We start from the raw sequence: 23,771 nt of genomic DNA, 5'->3' as shown, positions 1-23,771 counted from the left end.
TCTTTGTCAGCTACCACTTGGAGGATCATGGCTTCTCCAAGCACATGACATCTGCACTCTCACTCACCACACCACCAACTGAAGTAGCTACTGATTCAACAGCACAACCAGTTGGTACTTTTCATCCAGGTGCTCACCAGCTGGTTGGCTATATTACTAGAACTTCAGCTGTGCCTATTTTTACAGACCCATGTCCTGTTCACGATCAACAACTGACATCTAACATTTTTCACTGTAAAACTAAGCTCAAAGTGGGCCATTTCCACCTGCAGACCTGTAATAAAGGATCATACTGCTGAACTCCAAAGAAGCATGGATATCTTTAATTACAAATAATTTCTGAATGTTTATCACCAGGTTTGTTGGGTCACACAGCCCTATTAGCATAGATGCTGCCACTGTGGATGCTGTCCAGTGCAGGATAGCCTTTGAAATATAAACTGAAAGTTCACAGTTATTTCTCCTCTAAGTCTTTTACTACTAAACTGTATGCCAGTTTCTCAACCTTCGTGTGCTCACAAAAAAAATGATCCACAAGATTAAGTTCGTTTTCTAAAGCAAAGAAGATTATCCAGAGTTAAAAAAAAAATCTCTAACAAACAAATCTGAAATGATTTTAATAAGCCTAACACTCCAGTTCTACTTCCCAGATTACTTCTCCCATTAAATGAGTACCCCATTTGCCTACACATGTTTTTAGTTTTGTGCTGGTACTGAAGACCTGTTATTTCCCACTGTTGTCTGTCTTCTGGGGAGCAGCTGCAGTATGCTGCTGCAGCCATCAGCTTTAAAAGCAGAACCCAATGCCTGACTGGCAGCAGAGTTAGAGGTGGCATACTGCTTCCTGCTGCAGTGAAATTAGTACCATTACCCAACAGATCTCATAAAAATATTTAAAAAAAAATGAAATTATTTCATTTTTCTGAGTACAATAAAGAAAATGCTTTGTCACCATGAGAAGACAGTAAAAAGAACCTAGCACAAGAAAGTAAGAAAGGTTTATTACAGTTATTTTTCACTCTTCTACTGTTTTTACGTTTCTTTGATGAGCCAAGAGTAGGAAACAAATGCAGAGCAGTGCATAAAGCAATGCTGTGAACTGCTTGTTAAAAAAGCAGTGGCAACTGCACAAAAAAATAAGGAAAATACTCAGAAGCAAAAACAAATTTTTATCTCAGGCTCCACCTACAGAATAAAATTTTGCATATGAGAAAAGACAATATCCATTTTTTCAGCCCAAAATATAATTCAAGCTTTATGACCTGAAAGCTCCTTCACTCACTCTTTCAATCACACATGCATCCTTTTCCTATAGGGAACAATATACTGGGTAAAAATATAACTTTTAGTAAAAACCTGAAGAGAGCTGGCATTTCTTTATGCCTAAGGCTTGGCGATATGACATGAGATTCTTCTATGTTCAACAAGACTTGATCTTTAAATTCCTCTTGCATAACCACTACTAGATCTTATCACTGGAGAAGTTGTATTTTACAATTATGAAATAACACTGAGGTGTTCCAGGAGGAACAATACTAACGTTTCCTTTCTTACCAAGTCATCAGACCCTCCAGCTTCCCAGTGATCTCTCCACTGTTTCAGATGTTCAGCAAACATCTGAACCTTCTTTCTGAAATCCCTGAAGGCTATGTTAACTGAGACCCTCTCAAGTGCCACAAATGTTGGCTGACCAAAGGCAACACTTCCTCCATACCATGCATGTGCCATGATGCCCTGCGTGATCAGACCTGAAGCACTGCTGGCTGGAACTGCTATTTGCTTTTTTACCTGTAAGTGCTTGAGAAGCACCAAAAGAATTCACTAGCACCACATATATCCCATGTAAACAGAATGGCTCATTCCAATCTCCAATTTTAATCTGGGTTCATAATTTGCAAGCAGAGAACCTGAAATTAAACATCTGGATGTTTTACCTTGGTTAGCATTTATCATTGTATTTATATTTTCCTTAAAGCACAACTTATTTTCCCTAACTGCCAGGTATTAAAATTTGCTATTGCAGTCCTTTAACTAAGCTCATCACTTGTTTTATTAACCAGTAGTTTGTATTCTACTGACGGACATTTATCTCAGTCAAAGCATGTCCTAAAATAATTTACTCAAATTCCCAAACTCCACATTTTTAAATGCGTTGAAGTTGGAAAGATGTATAACATTTTTTAAGTTACTTATGTTTTTCACTTGTGATGTTTAGCAGATTCCTGTGAAGGGTGCTAAACCTGAGTTAAACAAATTTCAAGGAAGATTAACTGAGAGATTATTTTATTATCCAATAATATTCCATGTTTAAAATTAAGTTGTTTTCTTCCGTCATGAAGAAACCAAGCCTACTCTCTTTTACTTTTACCATTCATACTTTAAAACTAGAAGGTTTTTTTCAGTTTTGTTTCTTTAAGCTTTCATTAAAGAGAGTAATATACTTTGTTAGACAGGAAAAGAACACTTTTCTATTCTTCCCTCACCAAGAGCCAGTGTTTCTCAACTGCCTCCAATGAGTTGATACGCTGAAATGAAAAGTGTATTTGCATCTACAAAAGAAACCATTATTGCCCAACATGCTTTACCTCCTCAACTTGTACCCTAAAAGGTTTTACCACTATAACAGACTGCCTTTGATTAAAAAATTCAGCAGCATACATATCTATACAATATGAATTATTTCATTTTAGGCTTTCAAACATTTGTCAAAAATTTTCATTTTAAAGTAAGGTAGAATAATTTTTTAAAAATAAGGTAAAACTTGGGAAAATAAAAGATCGTCTATTCTGCCTTTATAGCCATCTTCTTACATACATTAAAAGACTAGTTATTTTTATATTTATCTGCAGTTAAACCACTGATTTCTAAATTCCATCAAAACTGACTCACAGATCATTTAGGGTTCCTTAAGGTTTTACAGAGCCAAGTTTAGGATAGCTTGGGTAATTTTAGTAAAACATAGAGCTAAAAGGCAAAGAAACCCTGAACCTGGGCAATATTTGGAGAGGTAAACACAGGTTCATCAGAGGCCAGAGTTTATTTCAGAAAGACAGGTATGCTGCTGTTCTGCTGGCAAGTGCCAGGAGGCAGAATTGCCCCTGGTTTTATCTCCCCAGAGTCACATCAACATTGCCTTGGCAAAACAGCCTCTCTGCTTAGCCAGTAACTGTGTCTCTGACAGGGCCCTGTGCTAAATTCCCAATGGGATGGCTCAATTTTTTCCCAGGGCATGATTTGGTTACCTGTCTGTTTTGTATGTGTAAGAAATACAGTAAAACCAGTGGAGATGCACTGTGTCTCTCAGAAAAGGAGGCGGCTGTTTATGGCACTGTAATGCAACACAGAACATTCGAGGGGTCTACTGCTTGCAACTGAACCGCCCACCCAAACCCTTTATCTCTGAGAGGATGTAGGAGCTAATTACAAACTAATTGAGCAGTGACACAGAACTTCTCAATATTTTTGGGTACTAAAGAACAGAACTGTTGTAAGCCAATAGTCAGAGTAACCCATCTTTTCATTCCCATGCAGGTCAGCACAGCTTACAAAATAAAGGTTTTTGAGACCAGCTTTAGTCTCCAAGTGTGCTTGAGGAATGATATAAAACAAGATGATTGGTTTTATAGAATGGAGTAGGACAGAGAAGAAAAACTGCTGTGTTGCTGAAGTTACTACTCTGGATCAAGTGAGAACTCAGTCTGGGCTATCTTAATTGCTAAGAACTCAGAAAATTACTCCACCAGCTTTCTGTGAGACAACCTTCTCCTTAAATCCCATTACAATGAGCTGTGCATAGTTACAAGCTCTAAGAACGCCTTTGGTTTTTGAGCAGGTTCATGAAAAACAGCAAATAAAGCATCACAATATCTTTAGAGAATTCAGGTGTTGAGTGTTTTTGTGGCACCTCTAATATGCAGTATAAAAGGCACAGATCCTCATCCAGCTCTAAGCTAATTCACTTGACTTCAGTATTATTAAATCTTTAGGTTGAATAACAGAATCTGAAGGATATTAAGCATTACTGCTTCATTCACAACATGCATTTTTCTGAAAGAGGCTTACTTCATTTTTACACTTCTTTCTTACAAACCTTTCAAAAACGGTCTGTAGCTTATTTGGAGATACCCTCTCAGCCAGTGCTGCCCTACTCGCAGACAAAGTCTACAAGTGTTTCACTTATCTGGAAGCTTTCTTCCTCCCTTCAAAATGAAGTAGTCCAGTGCTGGTCTGCACACGAATGGATGACCCAAAGCTTCATCCCATACTCACATGCTTACTAGCAGGTTGACTCTGAGGTAAAGATCCAGGGGCCAGCACTGGAGAGCTTGCAGGACTACAGAGTTCTGGGAAGGGATTTGGGATGGCTGGCAAAGATGACGTTCGGAATTGCTGTTCTTCCTCTTGAAGCCGCCTGTAAACACAGAAGCACTACGCATTAAGAGGAGCAAACTGGCATCACTAGACCTGATTCTCCTGGCCCAGCGTTTGTGATAATGACACTAAAGACAAGGAATCAAACACACTCTTTTTCTAGGTAACTAGTATACAGTTACAGCAACTCCTAGCACAAAGTAGGTAATTGCATGTGAAAAATGACTGGTCAGGCATCTGTGCTTGTTTTGTTGCTCATAATTTGATTACTTGGGTGAGTAACTGAGGTAACTGTGCAAATAAAATAAACAGAAATATCTAGCTGTACTCACTGTTGTAAGCACTAGATTACAAGCTTAAGCTGTGTGTGCCAGAAAGTCAGCAAAGCTCTTCCAAACCAATGAGAAAGAGGACAAAACAATGGCAGTCACTCAGAGCCAAATTCCAAGTGGATTTGAAAACAAACATGTACCCCACTGTAAAGTTCTCTAAGATGAGACTTAAACCAATATTGTCACCTCCTTATAATACCAGATTCTATCTCCAAGCAACTCGGCATTTCCTGAAGAAATGAAAATTTAAATACGTGGCTTTAGCAATAAGCAATAAACTGAAATTACACCCTCGCACCTTGTGCTCATTGTACAATTACTGTCCACACAAGTGTGCATCCAACCTTGGTACGCCTCAATGAGTCAACATATAACGGAGCTTCAAGTTCCAGTTTATAATACACCTGCAGTGCCCACACCAACAAAAGAAAAACTAAAACCTACCAGAAAAGCTCTAAGACCTATTAATGGCTACACAGATGGCTTTTGGTTTCCCTGCTGCCAGGACATCACTACTGAAGATGCACTAGCTGACTGCAGCAGGCTGCCCTTCAATGCCTAAGCAGGAGGCACCATCTAGTGGTAATCATGAAAGTTTTCAAATCAACTAACTCCTGGATTTGAAAGGCAAATCATTAAAAACTCAGTTTGCTCTCATTTTTCTGCATGCCTTCAGCAACCAGAGACTCCCTTAACAGTCTCCTGAGAGACAACTGATGGTTTTGCCCCTGGCAGCATGTCTCACTCAGGGTACTCTCACTGTCTTTACCTGTAACAGAACCTGGGGGATAACAAAATTTAACTACTGTGAAATCTGCCCCCCAGGTAACTTTGTCCTACAATTTAGTTGCCTTGGTGTTCCATGAATGAGCCTTACAGATCTGGGGAGGTGTGATAAATAGAGATTCCAAAATCCTACCTGTAACTATGAACAATGCCAACAACTGCTTGGCCTGCTTTTTTATTTTTTTTTTGGTGCTTCCCATGTGTGCAGTTCTCTACAGCATAGGATAAAAGGACAGTGTAAGATTCTTCAGACCAGTAGACATGTCATATCTGTGCAACAGTGTACTGTACTTCAAGTTTTTGACTGACGTCCACTGTAAGAAGTGGAACCACAGACTCAATACAATCAGAAAGGTGTGGTTTCCTGAAGCTGGGAATTCTCTGTGCTGTGCTCTGCTGCACCTGTACTGCTGCCAGTGGATCATTTACTTCGTAACTGATACACTCAACCTGTGCTCCTCGGAGACCACAGTCAATCACTCTGTTCTGGTGGCAAACAAGCTGGGTCCAGATAACCCTGAATAGAAGCTTCACCATTATCTTATTTAATGATGATAAGCACAGGATGTTCTGGTGTGCATGGAAGTACAGATTTCAAAAAGGCAAAGTGTTCTCAAAACAAGAATTGCTAAGTTATTAAATGCCAAAGAATATTTAAGTGTTTTGACTGAGATATTTACAAAACATCAACAGCTGTAGTACACCAGAGAGTACATTTTCTAGTACAGCCCAATTTGAGGTTAACTATGAAATACCTGTAGAACTGATTGCATCATCAGCTCAGTTGCACTGCATACACATTTGAACAGAAAAGCTGACTGTCTTTAGTATACCATTCCTATAAGCAATACATCAGTGTAAAGACCTAGAAACCACCCCTTCCATACTCAGAATTTTTCTTTTATTATATTATTACTTTTCACTTCCTTAAAAGAAGAAATTGTTAACTAGCAGGAAAGAAATGAATTGAGCTACTCATGCTGACAGGAGCTCCCTTCCTCCTACTGCCTAAAAAGATTTTAAGAACATGTACATCACCTATATACTCTCCCATCACCATCAAGAGATTTCCACTTGAAGCCTGAATTCCACTCCTCAGCCTTACAACAGGGGGACAACTTTAACACTGTTTTTTAGGTAATGACTTACACAGTGCACTCAAGTGAGTGAGTTGAAAGTGTTCTGGGAAGATAAATAACAAAGACATGCTCCTTTTTTTTTGTTGGTCTTACACCATTCAGGAAACCTCCACAAAGAGAGATGCACTTTCTGTATATCAAAAGTAGTCGAGCATATCCTCATCTATCTACATGATCTCTTACTTTTAAGAAAACCTTTAGGCTGTCAGTAGACACCAGACTTGAGAGCGCTGGTTTTAATAGTTTGGAAAAAAAATCCAAATATGGATATAGCTTCTGCCAATTGCTACCAATGACACACTTCTACAAATCAGCTACTGCAGAAACATCAAACCTTGACTAAAAGAAAGGTGATAACATGTGGAAATATTATGATCTTCACCTACTTAGTACATTTTTCTATGCAAATATCCAGTCTAACACTATTAAGTTCTTTACCAAAGTGGCTCTCCTATTGTAAAATACAGTTATTTTGAAGCCAGTTCATGACAGTTTATGGAAAAGAAGGCGAGTGCCTTGTCCCTACCTGACTGCCATGATGCGCACTGGCTGTGAGCGCTGCACCTTCTGCCTTGGGGACATGGGCTGCAGGGTGCCGGACCCCGAGGATGGCAGCTGGCTGCGGTTCAGCTGGCCATTCTGAAGGAGCGGAGTGGTTTCCGACTGCGTACTGCATGTAGAGTATAAACTTTCAAATGAGGAATTCATGTCGTTTACCAAAGCTTCCAGGTCCACATCGTCATCTGAAAGATAAAATAAAGACAGTGTAACATACCTGGAAGTCCCAGGCAAAGGAAATGTGGCAAGAGCAAAGATTTAGTTTCAGTAAAATTATCACATAATTATTTAACTACATTTTTACAGTGCAAATTATTATTGCAGAAATAAGGTATTTCTTTTAGACTAGAGAACCACAACTGTTAACAGCCAGCAATGGACATTTGTTTTGTCTTCCATGGTGAAAAGCTATGGACACAATATTTACTATATATGTGTGTGTGTATTGAACCAGAATTTGGTGCAATTGTTAATAATAATAATGGTAATGTCAAACACCACTTCATTTACTGATAAACTGCCATATGTTTCCAAAGCATATCACTTGCAAATACCTCAGTTTGGCTTGGCAACGTATCAAGTTTAGATTGTCCAATACTGTAATAAATACTTTGCAAGACCAAATAATTTACAAAAAAAAAAACTAAGTGCTGCAGAGCTAGAAGACGCCATTATACAAGTGATGATTATATCTTGCTAAAAATCCTACTATATCTTTGTGATATGGTATTTTGAAGGGCAGTCCAATGACTTTCATATAAAAAGATCTACTGTATTCTTGCTCTTGCAGTGTGATAGATAGACTTCTACCTTAAAGAGTACAAAGTAAATCAACCAAGGATGTGATGTGGCTGGCTGGAAGAACATCAGTTCCTAAAAAGGGCACCAACCTCACCTCATTGTAAATAAGTAACTTGTGCTCAATCATTCCTCCTTAATGATCGTAAGTACTCTGCAAGACAAGAGAACTCTGCAAGCCCTTTGCACTAGCCACTCTCTGAACTCCTCTTGCAGAGCACTGTAATTACTTCCTAGCCACAAGTTACATCACTCCTTATCAGGAGTTCAGCGGGCTGATGAACACACACATTGATATCTGCTTCTGGTTACAGCACAGCCACTGCCTGAACAGCTACTCCTGACCAAACAGAGCTTTGTGCAGCCAAAAATGTGGCCTTATTTTCCAGCCATATCAACTGGCGTGGCAAAACATACCATTGCTGCCTGCAAACCTTCCATCTCACAAAAATCTTCCTGACAGGGATGGAAAGTAGAGACAAGCGATGAAGGTGGCAAAAACACACTGTATTTTCCAATATCCATTTTTTTGCCATGATTTCTAGGTAAATGAAAGAAGCACCTTGCAACCAGTTGCACTATCTTCTTTTAGATACCATAAATGATTTTGTACAAATATCACATTTCTTGAGAATATAATCTAAAACAGCATCACTCAATTTCTGTCCACCAGCAACACGCCTTGATAACCATAATGAGATCCGAACGTGGCATTTACAATGGCAATTGTATAAGGATGCTGATGATCTCTATTCTCAGTGTTGGGTGAACAAAAGATCTGCTCAGAATTAAACAGGTTTCTGGTCATGCCCCTACACCTAAGCTCTATTTAGCGACCTGAAATACCATGTTTCTCACTGAAAGTCAGTAGGCTCTTTACTATAAAGTAACAGCCACTTAGCCTTCACTTAGAACATACTCAAGAGGATTTTAAGGTTTGAACGTATGTCAAAAAAAAAAAAAAAAGAGAAAGTAAAAAACCACAAACACATCACCCCACAAACAGGTTTCTTCCTTTCAATTATTTATGATAATTTACCTCAATTTTTGTATTTAACAGCTACTACACTACTACTGAGACTCACCCTCACTAGGTTACACCATCTCTGTATGTCAGCTTAGTAGATGGATTTTCAACAATCTAAGCTTTGCTTTGCTTGGACAAAGTCTACAATAATTTTCCTGCTATTTTTAGTGATCTTGAGACAGAGCTGCAATTTGAATTTCATTCCATCCTCCAGATTTTTATCCTGTTGGGAGAGGACATATAGAAAACACTTCACGAGCAATCACAAGGGAACCACAGAAGTAGAAGTATAAAGAGGAAGAGGCCAAATTACAAGGCTTTTAAATTTTATCATTCATCTAAAGTACTGAGCTGTACGGTGTCAGATGGCTGTCAAGTAAATGCTTAGGGGTTGGATATAGGAGACATAAAAGACAGACTCTGACCACAGAGTCAGGGAGTAAATTACAGCAACTAACAGCAATTGTTTAGCATGCTGAAAAGCAGAAAGAGAAGTTGAGGCATATATGCAGTGGGAGTCCATATGGCTTGGTCCCTGAGGGTGCTAATTTATTAACCATTTAGACAAAGCTATTAGTGTGCAAGATCATTAAGTTTTCAGGTGACTGCAACATGGGAGGAACAATTAAGAGTCATCTCAAGCTGTCCCTGAACAAACAAATAATTGCAAAGTTGTCCTATGTAGCTTAATATATCTAAAATGAGGGACTTTATGCAAAACACTAAGCAAAACAAGTACATAGTTTAAAGCATTGAATTACCATTAGCAGGCTTTTAAGTATATCAATTACACACCTAAGTTCAATTTCTAGCAGGAGAGGCACTGACAAGGTGCATATAGAGTTCTCCTAATAATATGCTGCACTGAAGTCCAGAATCTGGTTTCACTCCTCTGTCAGCTCCTTTTCTCTGCGGATGCAGCACTGTTAATAATAGCCCTCAGTCTTGCTAAAAAACTTTTGCAGGAGCAAAAGATCTTTATGATCCTTAAGCTTTTTGAAGACAAAGCCTGCAATCTTGAATTTCAGACAGTTTCATCTCTATACAATGGCATTTACTACTAAATGCCATTATGTTTCAGGGAGATTTCAGCATGATGCAATAAGAAACATCACTGATGTAGCCTACACCTCCAAAGTGCCAGCAGATGTCTCAGCCTGCCAAGTAATCCAGTATGTTACTGTGATGACTCTCCACAGAATTTAACTGAACAAAAATCAAATAATCAAACAAGATTTATGCTTCAACCATATGCAAGTATATTGTTCAGAAGAGTATTTCATATATAGTGCAGTCCCTCAAAGTATCTTTCTCTCCCAACCAGTGAGATCCCGCCTCCATCAAGATAACCCTATACAGATTTTTTTTATTTTTTTTTTTTTTCCAGACAAAAACTGACTTTGAGAAGGCTTGCTGCCTAACAGCAAAATTTGCAAATCATTGAACTTTGAGCCAGCACAGCACCATACTGGTCCTCTAAGTATATACACACAGATTTTGTGACTGACCTGAAAGAATCCAGCAGGCAGAGTGAGTTGCAGGTAGCTGAGGAGCTTCCAGCTCCCCAAGTATCTTGCATACATGCACTTCCAGGGATACAATATGGTATTTTCCTTAATCTGTATTGAATTCTGCCGTAAGATCAAGAAGTACGAAAGTGGATATTCACGGTCTATTCCATTTCAATTGAATAGCACAGAGGCTACACATCACTTCCATGCACAAACATGCAAACAGCCCTTAGCTTTTGACTGTCATTTTTAAAGGAGAACAGTTGAAAAACCTAGCTCTGACATACTTCTGGTGGTGGACAGGGACAGTTTTGTAGACTCTGCTGTGAGCAATCTTCTTTCCCAAACTGGAATCAAAGTGAACACACTGGAAGCTGTCTGAACTTCATTTTGTTTCCTTGCCCACAACTTGTTAAATTTTGGCTTTTTTCAGAAACCAGCTCCACTGGATATTGCAAGTAATATTTTTGGTAAAGTAAATCATTATTTCAATTACAAGAAAAGGTTTAAAAGCTCAATTCAAGGAAAGAGGGAAACTTTGTTACAAAAACTCTACTAAGCTAGTGAGGTAAAATATCTTGCTCCATAAAACAAAGCACCTTGAATACATTTTTAATGTTCTTGAGCATAACATAGAAGGGATGATAACTCCTAAATTAGGCCTGAGCAAACTTTAATCTGTACTTAACCATGTCCCACTTGCTTTTCTGCTTCTAGCCCTTCTCTATCCTCTACATCCTCATTTATTTACTTATTTTGGTAGCTGTTGGCCTTGACATGCTAAGCTCAGCTAACAAGACTAAGCAGATTCTTATTCTGAAGCAACATAAAGCTGAAATGATCCTGCTCATCTTCAGCTGTGCCAGCTTCCCGAAGAAAGCAGGTATTTTCACAGCTGTCAAGGGGCTCACTGCATTGCAGAAATTCTATTTACTGCAAAAGAGATTAACATGGAAAGAATCTCAGCTTTGGACTACAGACCAGGATACATTTTATGTCCCTGACAGTTCAGCAAATACCCTTCCCTTTCACATATGGTCCCCAGTTCATAGGGAACACTTTGGAAAACATCACAGGACCTAAATTAGTTGTGCTTTAAGAGGCTTTTAAAAACATTTTATTTAAAAAAAAATAAAATTCCATCTTGTTTGCTCATTTTTGAATTTAATCACCCAACTTCGTCCCTTACATCAGTTCTGAGATAACTGATGCAAGACCTACTAGGAATTTGGTAGAAGGCTTGTAAAAAGACTATCTAGCACTTTTGTGTTGCCATGGAATTAAGTCTGATACTACATGAAACCTAACAGCACATATATAAACAAGTGTTCTATACAGTAAGGCAGCTGTTAACTGATCACCATTCCTTTTTGACAATCTAACACCAGCAATCAGTTCCCCAAATGAGTTTGAGAGCAGCATATTCAAGAGCCATCTTGACAAAACAGAAAAGCTAAGATACACCTAATATAAGATTTCACTGAAGTTAGTGCTGAGTAGAGCATGGTATCCAAATTGTGAGCAGCCCCTCCAGCACATGTGAATTAACCCTCAAGGAGACAGATGGAAACAGGGAAAGAAAATGCAGACAACTGCATACAGCCTACTATCCTGTATTGATGATGCAGTGAAACACTATGTAAATCATAGGTGATACAGGTAAAATACCTTTATAGTAAAATGAACAGAAGAAATGTACCAGAATTTGAAAAGGAGGAAAAAAACCCATATAAAATACTTGTGGTATCTACCTCAAGATCCTGTTTCAAATCCTCTAAAACTGCCTCTAAGTTATCCTGATTCATACCAGTGATACATTTATGTTTTACAAGGGTTTTAGCATTGCGGAAATCTCATGGCTTACGATTAAAAATGCACAAAAGGATTTCCACAGTGAGATGTGCATAAAAACTGCTTTTTTAAGATAACCGTTCATATTAAGGGGATCCCTTGCACAAGCATGTCCCTCCAGTACTGTGTCTAAATGCCACTTTGAAAAGACTTCAGAAATCTCCATCACTAACATTTTTAGTAAGTGTGCTATTACTGACAACACGCAGTTGTAATGATGCAAAAAGAACTCCATTCCAGGTAACACTCATGCTCCTCTATTACTTTCTCCATCTGAGCATGTTACTACACTCACTATGTTTACCCAAATATCTCATATCCCTCTGTACTCTGACTTCATCTTCCACTAATGCAACAGGCACCAGTTGATCTGCAATTTTCATACAGTTGGTATCCACAGACCCCTACGGATGCATGTATTTAATACTTGGCAGCTTCTACACCTCTGAGATACATCTGCAACAGAAGGTGGGTGATAATAAGCAGATCTCTTGTAATTTTTTTAAAAACCCCACAGTGTCCTCTACAGTGATGCTACAGCTGAATAACACCCTCCGTTCCCAATACCAGCTCCAATTCTATGCAATCTGTCCCCTCCTGATTTCTTGAAAGCTCCATATAGGTGGGAAGTTGAGCACAAGAAACAAAAACACAATATTAAAAAATATTTGCAAACCCTATGCCTTCATACCGTTCTCCAGATGAGAGAAGGCTGTCAGACAGAACTATAAAAATATCAAGACTGCCTCAGTTGAACATTAGAAGCTTAGAGGGTTTTTTTGTTCAAGTAAAAGCAGAAGACACAAAGACAACTTTGTGTCCTAGAGGCATCAACACCTCCAGAGCAACCACAGTCTGAATTAAAAATTACAAACCTGAACCCCTTTATGTGCCCTGTAAGTCTCCTTATGGGCCTCTGCACTCCTTTCCTTTATTGCATTCTAATGTTCTTCAGCTTAAGTGAAATCCTGTATTTTGTATTGTAACTATGGTTGCTAGCCTACAAAATGTCACATCAGTACATGTGCAGCTTGCAAAATGCTAAATGGACCATGCCGTAGAGAGAAGGGCAAGAAACAGAGATGCTGGTTAGTAAAAGAGCATGAAATTGAGATAGGCATCTGTGCTCTTTGAGCACACTGAAACACCACACAGAGAAATCAACAGTGAACTTGTAACTGTTTCAGTATTGTCCAGGCAATTTCTAAATGCCACACACATCTATTCCCATTTCTGCCAGTACGGCTGTGATGGCTAATACCAAGTATACATACACTAAGTACAGGTGATGGAGAGAACTTTCTTATTTTACACCTCTTTTCTAAATGTTCATGGTTGGACGCCAGATAAGTTCTCAAAACACACCTGATAGATTTCTTGAAATAGAAGACAAAATAAATTGAACAAAATTAATGTTGCTAGGTAACAACTATAGGAATAAGTTATATAGGAAAGGTGCTCATAAAAAAATGAAAGCTTCTATGGCTATAGATGTCCTGCTAGGAATTGTGATAGAAAAAGATGAAAGGAGAAAAAATGAAAAATTCAGTTTTCATCCAGTTTACACAAAACACTTGACATCCTGAAGAGAGAAGATGATGAAAGCTAAGCATTTGAGGGAAGGGAGGGTGGACAAGGAGGGTTTATTTGTTAATTATGGGGACAAACTAAGGCAAAGCATGTCTCTGATGGAGATTTTAATGGTTTTGATTTTTGATGGCCCGTTAATGACGCTGCAATTATTCACAGACAACATTCAGAAGCACCTTCTACTGTGGATACGCCCATTTCTAAACCAAGGACAGCAGAATCAGGTTGGTCTGTTTGTGGAGTGGATGGATATTGGTTGCCCCGACAGACAATTGCTGTAGGTGGGTATCACCACCATCACTGCTGACTTCTTGCTTGACTCTACTGCACACACAAGTGTTGAAGCACTAATGGCATCAGTATGAGAGAGGGGCTTGAAATCCAGGGAAATCATATAAACCACCTAGAATTCTGATTACGCATGTTCCAATAAGAGATAAGATTAAAATATGTAAGTCATGGCCAGTCCCTTTTACAGACTCATGCAGACTGTTTAGAAAACAGAATTCCTGATACTCATTTTCTCAAAGAAAATTTGCAGCTTTGCGGGGAAAAAAAAACTTAAAAAATAAAATAAAATAAAATAAAATAAAATAAAATAAAATATAAAGCATACCTTCCTAAAAAGCAAGAGGTCAAAGTTTGAACCCAAAGTCAAACAGGACACCAGCTGATCCTGTGTTACTGCACACTGGGACTGCCCACCTCCTATTGGGTGAGCACACCCTTGTCCAGCTATCACTGATAACAGCAATCAGCCAGTCACCTTTCCAAAACCCTCTTTGCAGGCCAATACCTGCACAACCACTGCTTTATAGTAACTACTGAGTAAACACATCACTTAGAGTAGAATACCAGATTAAGCAGACCTCTGGGAAACCATAATTCTTGAGAAGATTACAAAATCCAGTGAAAATAATTTTCAAGTAAGGGTTTTTTTTTCCATGAACATGCATTTCAGTAGTTCTCCTGTACCATTTCTCATGTCACCTACTTCTAATTCTTTAATTTAAGAAAAATACTGATAAAGACTTTTAAAAAGAAAACATTTCTTTGTTTGGGTTTATCAAGAGAAGGAAAACCCAAACCAGCCTCAGTTACCCAGGCAGAAGAAGCACCATAGAAGGCAGAATGGTGTATTCTTTCAGAGGCCAAACCTGGGGTCAGAGTAGACTAATCCTCAAAAAGCTATTAAGGACAGCGTTTACATTGGTGAAGGATGTGACACATTACAGCATGCGCAGGCCAGATGGACTTTCCTGAGGAGACAGGAAAACAAGGAAAGCTAAAGCTTAAGGCATAATTTTGTGAGTAGTAGTCATGAACCTATAGCCTTGTTGTGGCCCACCTGTAATGCAGGACAAAGAAGAAAAGAAAGAGTGAACATGAGACACAAGCAGATCAACTGACCCCAGGGATTCTCCATTCAAGTCTCATCTTCCTGGTGCGGTTAACTGCGTGCCTCACTCTTGATGCATTACCTCAACAGGAAAACTGAGAAAGCAAACCTTGTCAGTATATCCCAAAATGATGATCATAGAAAGACTGTCACTTATCCATCAAGAGGACGTGGGTGTGGGAACACCTGGGTGGCAGAAGGACTCCTGGCCTGTGCAGCCCACACGGAACAAACAGAAAACCCACTGGAACTTTTCAGACAGCAGGCATGTTAACCTACTGAGCCATTAAGGAACTTAAAAGTCAGAGCTCAAAAAGCATAACACTGGGTGGCAATGAAGAGGTGAACTGAAATACTGTCAGTTGACCACAGGGTAAATGCTTGATTGCACGTTATATTAGACAGTCATATATATGAGAGAATGGCTTTAAGAAGATATCTTGTATCAGTGAGAACTGCAATTTGACTCAGAAAAGGTCAGGTTTAGTTGCATTTTTATAGAGATTACTGTCTCAGTTTTGGAAGACAGGTGTCTGCTAGAGAGGGCAGGAGCCTCCCCTGGAATGAAAAAGTAAACCTCCTCATTGGAATTATTCTAATTTTGAAACCAAGGGGCTCTCAGGCAGAGATCTGGGGATAGGAATAACAGTTCTTTACTAGTATTTATAACCAGGCAAACAAACAACAATAACTACAGCGCTAACAAGAAAACAGAACCAGGGAGCCCGTGACAGCCTTCTCAGCTGAGACGGGAAGGGATGGAGGAGAGGCTTTGTTTCACAAACCCCTCAGGCGGGCAGTCCCGGTGCTCCTGCAGGGCTCTGAGGAACACTCAGCTGGAGCAGCAGGGATGAGCTGAGATCCTGGGCCGGTGGCTGAGGTGTATCAGCAGCTCCGCGGCGGTGCCTGGCACTGCCACACGTCCCGGCAGGACAGGGGGTGTGAGGCCACCAACAAAGAGGGGAGAAGGAGAAGCAGCACCCGCTCCGTCTGGGAGATAGTGAATTCTCTTCTCCCAGCCACAGCAGCTCCCAGCAAGTGTCCTGCTCTGAAGAGACTAGCCAGACCCCAGCTGCCCCCACCCTTTTTTCCTGCCCCCCTTCCCCCCCAGGTCCAGCTGAATGGTTTGTGTTTCTTATGTTTACATTAAAAAAATATTTTTCCCAATTTATTCTACCATTTCCATATACAGATTTCTACTCATAGTGGTTCTCAAAAGTTTTGCTTGGGTATTTTGTTCTTATTGCCCATGTCAGAGAAAAAGAAGAAAAAAAGTAAGAGTACAAATCAAATATAGATAAATAACACTACTACACAAGTCACAGCTCAAAAAGAAGTTAAAAATTCACACAGATGAGAAGAGCTACACGTGTCTTGCAAATCTAAAGCTATTAAAGGCAAAGTTAAAAACAGTCAAAGCATCTATTGGTTTCCTTTTGGCAACCTGTGTTCTCTCTCCCTGATTAAACACCATAATACCCAGCTGAGGATTCCCAGCTGAACAACCCTTACAAATCAATATAAGTAACCATTGCATGAATTAGTCCCTCCCATCCTGCCAAGAAAGCCCAAGCTTTATCCCTGCTCAAGGAAACATCATGCATAACCTCCTAATGTGCTGCCTTATCTCCAGCCAAAGCCAGCAATGCCGTGCCTGCTCTAGCACCAGTGCCAGTGGCTGCTCCAAGAGAGCATCACCCAACTGCTTGGGGAAGTCCCTGCCTGGCAGCCAGCAAACCCCAGGCTTCTTGCATAGGGGGTTTCATTTCAAATCCACTCTACAACAACTTCAACAATGCTTTCAAGTAAAAAGCGGTTAGACTAACCTAGAAAGTCCATTAGCTTTTCACTTCAGGAAGTGATGGATCTGCAGAGCTCATGCTAATCATTATTATTATTATTATTATTATTATTATTATTATTATTATTAGTGTCCCTCATCACCTGATACCCAAACTAACCTTTACTCCTACTAAGGTTAAACCATGAGTTTTAAATCTTGCTTTAAAATAGGTTTTTTGCTGGCTTAGAAAGCATGTTGAGGATGTAATAAAAGTTCCAAAAGTTGCACACAGCAATTAATGAATCAGCTACTCTTCCAAGTTAATTAAATATTGCGTTTTCAGCATATAATAGTTACCTAGCTATGACTGCTGGACTTACAAAGTAGACAACTGAAATATTTCATATTTAAGGTACTTCTTGTCAAATTTAGCAGAACCAAAGTCATATGAAAAAATAAAATGCTTAAATGCAAGGGTAATTTTGGGTTTTTTATCAGTTGCTTTAATAATTTAGTATTAGCTGCAATTCTCATTTTAGTAAAATAGCTACAAAAGCCTAAACTGGGGGAGATTTGTTTGGAATTGCAACATTGCATTAAAAAAGCCTCCTTTAAAAGCTTGCTGGGGATTAAAATGAATTTACTTGTAGAACATTAGAAATTGCCTCTGACTTGGCTTTTAAACCTGGCACCCAACAAATAATGATAAGCAAGCCTAACTACCTTAGCTTCACTTCAGAGACGAAGGCAGCTGCCATCTAAATGTCCTCTTGTCACGTAGCACTTCAATGTAAGCTTTCCCTACATTTCTTAGCCCTACTAAAGGACCAGTAGTGTTTTGGGGCACACATTTAATTTCATATGCACACAGATATGCTGTCCCCAAATCACCTATTTTAGGCTCTCCTTTCAGGCAAGCCAAGCAGCTGCTTCTGAAAAATTACACAGTCTTTTGGGGTGCAGAATAAGATCTCCTCCCTTGGCCTTGTCAGCAAAGGGTGGAAAATTTGTGAGGAATTACTGCTGTAACAAAGCATGAACCTCCACTGCATGAGAAGGGAATGCCACAGTCCTGCCACACACATTCCCAGATGGCAAAGCATATTGCTGCAGTCTCACCCCAAATGGTGGTGTGGAGCCACCGCTGAAGGTGTCTGTACCCCACTCCGCTCAGGAGAAAAACAGTCATTTATAAAAGGTCTGTGATGCCTCCCTCTGCTGTGACTACACTGATTCCAAGAACTCCCGTGAGTTCACCTGTTTTGGTTTTTTTAACATAAAATAACAATCAAAAAAAAAAGCCCCAACCCAAATCAAGGATTATGTCACCAACAACAATCCTGAGACCAGCAACAATACAAAAGAATAAGTAATCTACATTTGCCATTCAAAACTTCATTGAAAATCAGTAACATCAGCCTAACTTTATTTAGGCCTAAGAAAACCATGTGCTAATGCTTCTTCTGAACTCATCAAATCAAGTTTCTTTTCTTTTCAGCTAGGCAAAGCCTGATCCTTTGTGATTTATATCCCACAGGTAAGCTGTACTGGTGAAAATCAGTCAAGACTGGGCTCACCCAGAGGCAAAATCTGCAGGGGTGCTAACGACTCATCTCAGCTCAGTGTGAGTCAAAACAAACTTATACCCATTTTCCTTCTGAGATCCATGTGCCTGATTTCACAAGCTGTGTGCACTTCTGGTTCAGGTAAGCAGGGCATATTCTGTGATTTTGGGAAATCAGCTTGCTGCTCTTCTCCACCTACTTGGTGTTCATGGAGACCAACCTCCTGCCTAGACTCACCTTCTTGCACACCCACAGAAAAAGGCTGGAAGCAGAACATAAGATATTTTCCCTCAAGAGTACTCTGTGAACAGACCATCGCTTCTTATGAGGCTGTCTCTCCTTCTTTATCCCACATGACAAGGATGTCACCAGCATGCTCAAACGAGCTTGTAGAGCACGATGTCCTGCACTGCACTGCTTTAACTCACCCCTCCACTCCTCTGAGGAGAGACGCCGCAAAAAACCTGTGGACACAGGGTCAGTGTTCTCAAGAGGTGAGATAATCTGCTCACCTTGCTCTGTTTCACACCTGAAATAAAGCCCAGAAAAGCAGAGAAGACTGGTTTGCTCCACCAAAAGCATGCCCACGTATTTACAGACCTAGAAATGCTTAGACCTAGAAAGAGGCAATGCATCAACAGGACAGAGCTCATGGTAGGCCAGAATGTTGCTGTAAGGCTGGAAGGCTCTGAAGGACTTCTCTCAGTGTCTTTTTAACAAAGACAGCACCTCCAGGTTAGCCACCAAAGGAATAATAACCACGGGTTTCCCAGCAGCAAGCCTTCCCAGCTTTGGTTTTCTGACTGAGCGACTCATCAGGGATGCCACCCTAGCCTTAGAGGTGACCTGTATTTGGACTTCAGTAAATTCTACATTCTCAAAAATACACAAAAGTGTATTTTTTCTACTTAGGCTCTAAAACACATTGTCATCTTTCTGAAGAATATTTATGGTTATTCTGGAGCATAGAAGCTACCTAACTGCAGTCACTGGGCTCATTACCCAATTGTCACTCAACTGTCTTAGAGTTGCAGACCTTGCAACTTCAAAGCCTATCATCTGCAGTGGTTCGTATTTCAGAGGGACTTGGAACACTCTACTGTGCCTGAGCTCTCCAAGATTTTTCAACCACTTGAGGACAAACCACAAAAACATACACAGAAACAGTAATTTCCTTTTGCCCTTGAACAGCAGCAAGCTCACAAATTAATTGCAAAGATAAACAAAAAATTAGCAGCCCAAAAAAAGCCTTGTTTTAAATATAAACTTACTATCATCCTAGCTTATAAAAATTTAGATGTGCATGCACATGTAAATTCCAGAGGAAGGCATGTTAATTAGGAGGGTTAACAAGGCACAGCCAGTTCAAGATGCTCCTGCACAGTTACAGCTCCACTCAGCGGTGCTGTAACACACCCTAACATCACACTACTCCTGTCGCACTATATTGGGAATGGCAAAAGTACGACTCAAGACTCTCTCGTGGGCTGAACAGGAGAGCAAGGTTTATTACCCCAGATCTTCTTTTATAGACAAGTACGAGAAAGTACAAATAGGTAAAACTCTTATTGGTCAGTAAACTAACACATGACTATCATTGGTCAGTGGGGTACACCACCCCTTGTCCTTCTCTTGTAAGAAAACAAGAAACTGACAACATCTGCAAGGCTGTCTTCTATCTCTGAGGATTATTTTGATTCCTCCTTATGATTTCCCAGGCCACTTTCTCAGGCTAGTCTGAGAAAGTTATGTGACTTGCTTTTCCACAAACACTGTGCTCCCTGCTTGCATTTAGCATCCACACTGTTCCTAACCTCATCTTGGACATTGCAAAAATTGCCTGAAATCTTGATTTGGACAGAAAGACTTAAATATTGCTACTGCAATCCTAACACCATTAATGAAACTACATACTAATTGCTTTGGTCAGTAGCACCTAATATACTTTAATTACTTAAGTGCCTGCTTGCTGTTAAGAACTCCAAATTTAGCTACATCTCATGCTATATTTTGAAAGCTTTTTTTTTGTTTAGCTGGTCTGCCCCATTTACCTCGGGCTTCTTTTTAGCTGAAAATGCAACTAGATTGACGGAATCATGTCCTTTTTAATAGGCATAAAGAGACTTAGAAAATGTAACAAATTCAGATTGATCTTCCCCTTGAAGTTTCTTGGCTTTAAGAGAAGTGCTGCAACCTTTTTCAATCTCAGTGCAAGAATGTCAGCTCCTTTGATGCATTTCTCAAGTATCCTCACATGACACAGCTTGCTAAAGTGCTGTCATGAACCACTTGCAGCATGTTTACATAAAGGCAGAAATAAATGCTGTGCTGCTTATCACAGTCAGGTAAGCTGAAAGACAGTGATGGCTGAAGCTCATTGTTACAATGGAGGACTGTGGTAAAAGATTTTAGTGCAGAACTGACATCAAATTACAGCTGAGTTGTTTCTTTACAGATTTTGCTTATTTTATTAAGCTATGAAATTTGAGGGGTTTTCTCCCCTCCTCTTATTACATGAGCTTAAAAAAGGTCTTAAGCTTGCAGTATGTGCTTTATAGACAAAGTAAGAGATCAGAGTTACAGAAATGTACTATTCCAGTTCATTTTGGGACAGCCTTAACATCACAAGATTTTTTTCAAAGCTACAGGCACCATAAATAATGCATGACTATAATATTATTTTTGCTATTTTACTCCCCTTTAAAAAATTCAAAAGCATTTTCTTTGGTATGAGAACATATTTTCACTGATGTTCCTCATTCTTTTCTTAGATGGACCTGAAGACCATCTGACTAGAAAAACAAACAAATAAGCAAGCACAGACTTTGTTTCCTTATTTGACAAATTTACAACTTAAAGTACAAGGCAAGGTAGCTGTGGCATAACATCAGAATGTATAGTTACCTAAAAGTATTTTTAATCTTTAGTAGGGGGAAAAAAAAGAAGGTTTTCTCTTTTCTCTTTTCTGACATGTTTATACACCTAAACACACTTAACTCTAACCATAAAATGAATAAAACACTAACATTTGGTCTCAGAACAGGAAAGACCTGCACTAAGAGCTTCTGCACCACATAAAGCATAAGAAACCTCTTCAAAGTTTCCTCCATCTCTACAAGTCCTCCAAAGTAGACACTTCATATGGCCTTCCTTTCAACTTGCAGTAAACTGATTTTGAGAGTTATCTTGCTGAAGAGCAACACTTTCTCTTATACTTGACTCAAATGGATTTCAGATTCTTACTGTCTCCCTCTTTCACCACAGTAGGGTACCATTTCATTGAGGGCTACTTATGTTCTTTTCTATCCTATTAACTTCTCTAGTGCTGACGCTGTCAACGTCTCCCAATTCTACCCTCATTAGCAAGTCTGTCTGTTGGCCCCTCAAAATGCATTATTTTGCATTAGAGGATGCATTAGAAGACCTTGTCCTCCCATATGCTTTCAATAAAATGCATTTTGCATAGGTCTGCACATTTGCCTGAAATACAAGGAAAGGTGGCAAACAACCAGTTCAATAGAAATGACTCCACATTTCTACTATTTTTCCTGTTAAAATATCTGCATTTCTAGCCCAGTATAAGTGTCTTAAGAATGCTTTTGTTGCTGCATTTCATTTCACTTGTCAAACCAGAATAGACTTCCTTCAGAGAAAGTGGCTTTTTGCTTTTACAAGTACTTTAGGGAGAGTGACATTGCAGCTGTACCACCAAACCCCAGGGAGACACCAGACCCTGGGGAATGCAAATGGTCTGAGAACATCTCTTTTCAGGACAAAGTCATCAGCAAGTCTTCTTGCTCAAACACCCTCACTGTAAGAAAGGAGGAATTCACCCTAGTCATGCCTTCAGCAAATTCCTCTGATCGTCTCAGTTTGCCTTGGAGCCAATAATCTGATAGATCCATCTCTAAACTTGCTCTTCAGAAAGAGACCTCTCTGTTTTGCATTTCACCAGCATAACACAGCAGGAGACATTATCCTGACCCAAATATCTTTGCACTATTGCCATAAGGAGGAAGGGTTGAGAGGGGTTTTTGTTTCGCTTTGTTTAGTCGTTTTCTTAAACAGAAAGTTTATAGAGACACACAATGGTAGAAAGTTATTACTACAAACATAAATACTGCATTGGTAGACATCTTGGCTCCTACAGTAATGAAAACAAATTAGATCTCTTTCAATAGTTTAATTTCAGCTACATACTAAAACCATCTTAAAGAAACTCCATGGCTTTTCACTTATGCCTCAAGTGTTTTTAACTTATCTCTTTATCCCACATTTAATGCCACTTCTTTTTTTTGTAGTAAATGTTCCAATGTCACCTGGCAAGTGTGGTCACTGTTCCCAACTTTAATTTCAAACCCCACATGCATAATGTTTCAAGTACCCTTCAGCTTAATTCACTATCCTCCCTACTGTGAGTCAAAAGTTATGCACCATCAATCAAAGCAAATTTATGGTACTTAGAAGCTGCATCATCTCTCCTCACTTCCATGTAATAGGCTGCATACAAGCAAGTCAGTTTACAGAAAGGCTACCCATCATATCAAAGTAATACCCTATGGTTTACCCAATGCATTAAGACACAATCTCATGTATGTTTTCATTTCAGTCTTGAGTTCCTATCAGCAGAACTGCCTCTCGACTTAATAACATGAACAAAGCTGAAGTGAGACTTCGTCTTCAGAAAGACCATGCACACGACTAAGCAGGTCTCAACCACATATTTGACAGAAGTTCTGCAACAGCAGTATCCTCATTTTGCTGATGGGTAACATGTAGGCAGACATCTACAGTTATTTGCTTAATTCCATGTAGAAGCTGATTCATTGAACGAGTGCTTCTAACTCTTTATCCTGCTCCACACAGGCACAGTGGTCAACTCCAATAGGTATTTTCCAGTTCCTACACTGCGGGGGTTGTGGGGCTGTGGGATGGAGAACTCATGTAAAGAAGCATACACTTGTTATTATCCTGCCATGATTTCTTCAGTCCATTTATTCTGAGCAGCTTATGGGTGTGTGCTGGTTTAGTATTAACTGATATTTGGTGAGGAGGGAAGAA

General features: G+C 39.5%; 1 protein-coding gene across 6 annotated transcripts in view; it reads right to left on the bottom strand.

Moving 5' to 3' along the window:
• GRB10 (growth factor receptor bound protein 10) overlaps window positions 1-23,771 on the bottom strand; it is a 146,725-nt gene that overhangs the window by 49,293 nt on the left and 73,661 nt on the right. For all 6 annotated transcript variants that reach the window (XR_015289462.1, XR_015289524.1, XR_015289517.1 and 3 more), the window contains exons 5-6: window positions 7,155-7,371; window positions 4,270-4,411 (exon numbers count right to left, since the gene is read on the bottom strand). Coding sequence is in view for 3 of the 6 variants with exons in the window: in XM_086898266.1 (XP_086754392.1) it covers window positions 4,270-4,411; window positions 7,155-7,371 (359 nt within the window). In the remaining 3 variants the exon portion in view is untranslated. The remainder of the gene's footprint in view (window positions 1-4,269; window positions 4,412-7,154; window positions 7,372-23,771) is intronic.

Source organism: Cyanistes caeruleus, chromosome 1 (assembly GCF_971803275.1).
Source record: "Cyanistes caeruleus chromosome 1, bCyaCae1.hap1.1, whole genome shotgun sequence".
Classification (NCBI taxonomy): Eukaryota; Metazoa; Chordata; class Aves; order Passeriformes; family Paridae; genus Cyanistes; species Cyanistes caeruleus.
This window is presented reverse-complemented; position numbering and strand designations above follow the sequence as displayed.